General features: G+C 38.0%; 1 protein-coding gene across 7 annotated transcripts in view; it reads left to right on the plus strand.

Annotated features, from left to right (window-relative positions):
• Positions 1-5,302, plus strand: part of LOC119955196 (tetratricopeptide repeat protein 41) — a 102,132-nt gene extending 96,830 nt beyond the window's left edge. For all 7 annotated transcript variants that reach the window (XM_038781184.1, XM_038781191.1, XM_038781190.1 and 4 more), the window contains exons 15-16: positions 4,273-4,399; positions 4,474-5,302. In XM_038781184.1, the coding sequence (XP_038637112.1) occupies positions 4,273-4,399; positions 4,474-5,212 (866 nt within the window). In that variant the 3' untranslated portion in view covers positions 5,213-5,302. The remainder of the gene's footprint in view (positions 1-4,272; positions 4,400-4,473) is intronic.
• The last annotated feature ends 698 nt before the right edge of the window (positions 5,303-6,000 follow it).

Raw genomic sequence — 6,000 nt, forward strand, 5'->3', positions numbered from 1 at the left:
GGGGATCTATTTAAATATGTCCAAGCATTGCCAAGGTTTGATGAGAAGGAGGTAGAAGCCTTTTTCATTTCATTTGAGAAGGTGGCTAAACAAATGAAATGGCCATAGGACATGTGGATATTACTGATTTCAAACAAACCTGGGAGTTAGGGCTAGTGAAGTGTTTGCATCACTACCAGAGGACGTATCTGAGTCATATGAGGAGGTGAAAAAATCCATTTTAGGTGCATATGAACAGTGCCTGAAGCCTACAGACAAAGATTTAGAAATTTAAGGAAAGAACCTGGTCAAACATACATGGAGTTTGAAAGGATCAAACAGAGTAATTTTGATAGGTGGATAAGGGCTTTGAAAAAATACCGAACGTATGAAGCTCTCAGAGAAATTATACTTTTGGAGGAGTTTAAATATTCAATTCCTGATGTAGTGAGAACTCATGTGGAAGAGCAGAAGGTTAAAACTGCAATGTTAGCAGCGAAGTGGCAGATGATTATGAATTAGTTCATAAACCAAAGTTTGGTTTCCGACATCAGTTTCAGCCTGTGAGGGATAGAAACTGAGGAAGAGAAATACTCAAGTAGTAGAGGTAAAGGAGATCTGATGGGAGATAATTAGGAGAGTGTACCTCAGATTTAAAAAAAAATCCACGAGGGTGGAAGAGAAATGAAATGTTTCAAATGTTTTCACTGTAATAAACTAGGCCATGTAAAGTCACAGTGTTGGTGGTTGAAGAAAAGCACTGGTAAGGCTGATGTGATAAAACAGGATAAGTCAGTGAGGTTTGTTAAAGTGATAAAGGAAAGCCCAAGTGAAGCGAAGTAGGTGCAAATGATTGTACAGTTTGATCAAGTGATTGATAAGAAGGTGCCAGATCTCTTTAAAGAATTTACTTGTGTGGGTAAAGTTTACTCAGGTGTACCAGGAATACGTAAAGAAGTCGCAATTTTAAGAGATGTGGGGGCTAGTCAATCTGATGATAAGAGATGAGTTATGCAGTTTGGGAGGAATATTGCCAGAAACGGTGGTAATATGTGGCATTCAGGGTGAGAAGAGTAGTGTTCCATTATATAAGGTAAGGTTGGAAAGTCCAGTGAAGAGTGGTGAAGTGGTAGTAGGAGTAATAGAGAAACTATCTTGTCCAGGAATACAGTTTATCTTGGTTAATGATACAGCTGGAGAGGCCAGTGGAAAATCAGACAACTGATGTGTTGAAGGATGAATATCCTGGGATTTTTCCGGATTGTGTAGTAACAAGGTTGCAAAGTCACAGGTTAAGACAAGAGGAGAAATCAAAGAGTGAAGATAAAGTTGAAGTACAATTATCAGAAATGATTTTTAATCAGATGGTGGGAAAAGAACCGATGGTGGATGAGGCGGATATTTTTAGTTCAGGAAAATTGGCGGAGTTACAACAGAAAGATTTAGAAATAAAACGGATGTATCAGAAAACATACACGGAAGAGGAATCTGAGTGTATACCAGAATGTTATTACCATAAAAATAATGTCCTGATGAGAAAATGGAGACCTTTACATATGCAGGCGTATGAAAAGTGGGCAGACGTTCATCAAATGGTATTGTCGGTGGGGTATAGAAAGGAGGTGTTGCGAGTAGCACATGAGGTACCAGTTGGAGGTCATTTGGTAGGAAGGAAAACTCAAGCAAAAACATTTTATTGGTCTGGATTACATAAAGCTGTAGTTAAATTTTTCACACATGTCGAGTGACAGAGAAACCTCAAACAGTGATAAAACCAGTGCCCTTAAAAGCCTTAATAGCCATTCCAGCATTTGAGGAACCTTTTACAAGGCTCTTAATTGATTGCATAGCACCGCTACCTAAAACGAAAAGTGGGAATCAATATCTTTTGACTGTAATGGATGTGTCTACTAGGTTTCCAGAGGCCATTCCAGTATGCAATATTACAGATAGAAAGATTGTGAAGGAGTTACTTAAATTCTTAACTAGATATGGATTACCCACAGAAATACAATTGGATCAAGGATCAAATTTTACCTCAAGGTTATTCAAAGAAGTTATGGATAGCTTAGGAATAAAACAATTTAAATCAACTGCGTACCATTCAGAATCGCAGGAAGCGTTAGAAAGGTGACATCAGACATTAAAGACAATGTTGAGGGCTTTCATTCTCACTCCACAGTATAAATATTTCCCACTTTCTCTGTCTGTTAGCTTTGACAAAGAGTCATTGGACTCGAAACGTTAACTCTTTTCTCTCCCTACAGATGCTGCCAGACCTGCTCAGATTTTCCAGCACTTTCTTTTTGGTTTCAGATTCCAGCATCCGCAGTAATTTTCTTTTATTTAATGATGAGGGCTTATTGTCAAGATTACCCAGAGGATTGGGATAAAGGAATTCCATTCGTACTGTTTGCAATTAGGGATGCACCTAATGAGTCAACCAAATTCAGTCCTTTTGAACTATTTTTTGGTCATGAGATAAGAGGTCTACTTAAATTGATTAAGGAAAAATTGGTGAGTGAGCAGTCGGAACTTACATTATTGGATTACGTGTCAAATTTTAGGGAACGATTAAATAGAGCAGGGGAATTGGCTAGACAATGTTTAAAGGTTGCATAACATGTGATGAAGCGGGTAGTGGACAAGAAAGCAAAAGTTCGTAGTTTTGCTAGTGGAGGTAAAGTTTTAGTATTATTACCAGTGGTAGGTGAACTTTTAAATTCAAGGTTTTGTGGACCGTATCAGATTGAAAGGAAATTAAGTGAGGTGAATTATGTGGTAAGAACGCCACATAGAAGGAAAGCTCACCGAGTGCGTCATGTGACTATGCTTAAAAGGTACTTTGAAAGGGAAGGAGAGCAAAAGGAGGAGGTTTTAATGTCTAACTCAAAGTGAAGAACCAAATCAAGATGACTTTGAATTTGACATTCCTCAAATTAAATTTTAAAACGAGGATGTTCTAAAAAAAATTGGGATAAATTGTTGAGTTACCTTCCAGAGGAAAAACGAACTGACCTGAAAGAGTTATTGATATCATATGGGCAAGTTTGTGGAGATAATTTGGGAAGTACTAAAATGGTTATACATGATGTAGATGTGGGAAATGCTGTTCCAATTAAACAACATCCTTTAAAACAGGTTAACAAAGAAATTGAAAGCATGCTTAAAAATGGCATATTTGAAGAGGGATGCAGCCAATGGAGCTCACCCATAGTGATGGTACCGAAACCAGACGGTACCCAACGGTTGTGTGTGGACTATAGAATGGCGAAGCAGGGTCAATGGGCCAACTGGCCTACTCCTGTTGCTATTTCTTATGGTCTGATAATCATCTTTGGATCTTCAGCCATCTTTTTACGGATACTGGCAGACTTGTGCTATATTTCCGAACTTTCTTAATTTTTAACTATGTTTTAGATTTATTACACTAGAATCATGTCCATTAAAATATTTACTATAAAATTGTTCAACAATTGATAATTGCTGTAAACAATGGATCAATTATGTGCAGGATCTTCCAGCTAAGGAAATATGATTATTTTGTTTGTGCAGGTTTCTTATTGCAGGTAAATAGCAAGTATATCAGTGTGAAGAGTCACTGTGCATGTGAGCAATTAAGTAACAATCACTGTTCCATGCCTGAATTTGTAAGCATTGATGAAATAACCCTTCTGTGCTGCTGCTGATGATGATTATTTTGTTAAAAGGCTATCATCTTCATGAAAGACTATTTGGAAATGTTTTCCTCTCTAAACATATAAACTTATCGCTTGTATGATCTGATAATACATTAGTTTGTTGCGTGTCGTTATCGTCCAAATAAAATTGAAACTCATTTTCAAACAGCAAAGAGGCTTGCCAAATATTTTTGTTTCTACAACAAATACTCCTGTCTTCATGTACATAGCAAAGTAATGACCACGATGAGACGGAACTTGTGGGGGTTGGAAGAGAGGAAGAGTGGTGGAATAGATTTAACATTTTGAACTAAGCACATGCTTCGCCACTGAATTAGATGTCCCTCCAGTGTCCATAACTGGTACTTTTTTCTAAATTTAACTATCAGAACACCGACAACAAAGATGGGCTGACTTCCTCCAATGATCCAATATATGTCCATAATAACTGACCTTGTGAAAATCCAATTCTTTATAAGCTTGAATGCATTGTTGCTTTTGGGTGATGACATGTAGTTCTAAATGTGGATATCCTGCAGAAAATCATAATTTGTACAGTGGAAAGCATAAAATCTGCTTTTTGGAACTTTTCATTTTCTTATTTCTCTAATAGGTAGGCTATTACAAGATAATCGCAATTTTCAGGCGAGAAAAGAAGCAAATGACAGCTTACGGCTTTCATTCGGCTTACTAACTGAGCTGTTGGGGCCTAAACATGACTTAACAATGGAGGTGCAAAGGTATGAGATGTTTGAGTTTTATTGATTATCTGTCATATAAAGTGTGATATCTCATTAATATATTCTTCTCATAGGCTGCTGAAACACTCAGAGATACAAATCTACAAAGATCAAATATTATTGAAGAGATTGGCGGCAGATAGTTCTGGAAAACCTTTCAGTCCCCTAACGAAGAATTTTAGCCAGGCAAAACCTAGTTTTCACTCTGCTCATGAAAGATCGAAGAACCATATTCATTCAAAGACTTTAGTTAGCAGCCAAGCTGACAATCGGCAGGTGACTGACAGTTTCAAGTCTGTGAAAACAACACATCCTGATGATTGTTCAATAGAAAAGACACAAGCAGATGATGGTTCTAACGTATCGTCTGATGCGCCAGTCGTACTCGAACAGGGTAAACCAGAAGATAATGCCGTTCTAGAAGAGGAATGTTTTGGCAATTTAGAATCTGGTTCGAAGTTATATATTTCTAAGCATGCATTGCTTCCAAGGCCAACTTTGCTGACGGATCACCAAGAATCTCGCAGTCCAGTTACTAACAGGAATTTGTCAACACCAATCAAAAACCGCTCCTTGTCTGGTTCAGTCTGCAGGCCATTAACTATCTGCAAACCATCTACATTTGGGCCTTGCATTAACACTTCAGTACCACCATTAAGGACCAAAGTAGGCTCAGAAAGATTGAGAAACATCTACCAATCAGCTTGGCATCATCCACCAGGACAGCAGCCCAAAAGACATCTGATCAGAAAGGATACTGGGATAGCTCAGAATCTGGGCTATGATACTGCACTGTTGAACAATGCCATCTAGCAATTGTAAAACCAGAAAGTGCTGGAAAAACTCAGTAGATCTGGCAGCATCTGTGGAGAGAGAAAAATAAAGTTAATGTTTCAAATCCAATATGATTCAATTTCTTCTTGACTATCACACAGTAGGTTCATTTGAGATTCCCATTACCGTGACTTGCTTTGCTGTTAGCGAAGACCATACAGCAAGGTGCTTATTCAAACTGAAAGGAAGGAAATAATGGACAGTGACTCAACAAATATCATGCATTTGTTTACCAGTTTGGAGGACAAAATACATCCCCTAACATTTTATCAGCAGTGCAATTGAATGTCGATGTTTGCTAAGTAATGAATCAATAAATAAGAGTAAAGAGACAAACATGATTTAATTTTTTTAATCCATTATGAAATTCAGTACAAGAGTCACTGAAAAACCTACCAGATAGAATTCTTTGTAAATAAGGATTTTCTATAGCATTGTTACAATCTACCGGAGAGGAGCTACATTTAAAAGTTTTAAGGCTGCAGTCACAATTAATTTGATGCATTTAAAAAGGAGTCCCTTCCTATTTTTATATCCTCCTACATGGGTGGCGAGTGCCTGGAATGCGCTACCAGGGGAGGTCGTGGAAGCAGATACATTAACGGTGTTCAAAAGGCATCTCGACAAATACATGGATAGGAGGGTATAGAGGGATACGGCACTGGTAAGTGCTGAGGGTTTTGGCCACGGGTGGTATCATGATTGGTACAGGCTTGGAGGGCCAAAGGGCCTGTTACTTTCTGTATTGTTCTTTGTTCTTTTGTACA

Source organism: Scyliorhinus canicula, chromosome 20 (assembly GCF_902713615.1).
Source record: "Scyliorhinus canicula chromosome 20, sScyCan1.1, whole genome shotgun sequence".
Classification (NCBI taxonomy): Eukaryota; Metazoa; Chordata; class Chondrichthyes; order Carcharhiniformes; family Scyliorhinidae; genus Scyliorhinus; species Scyliorhinus canicula.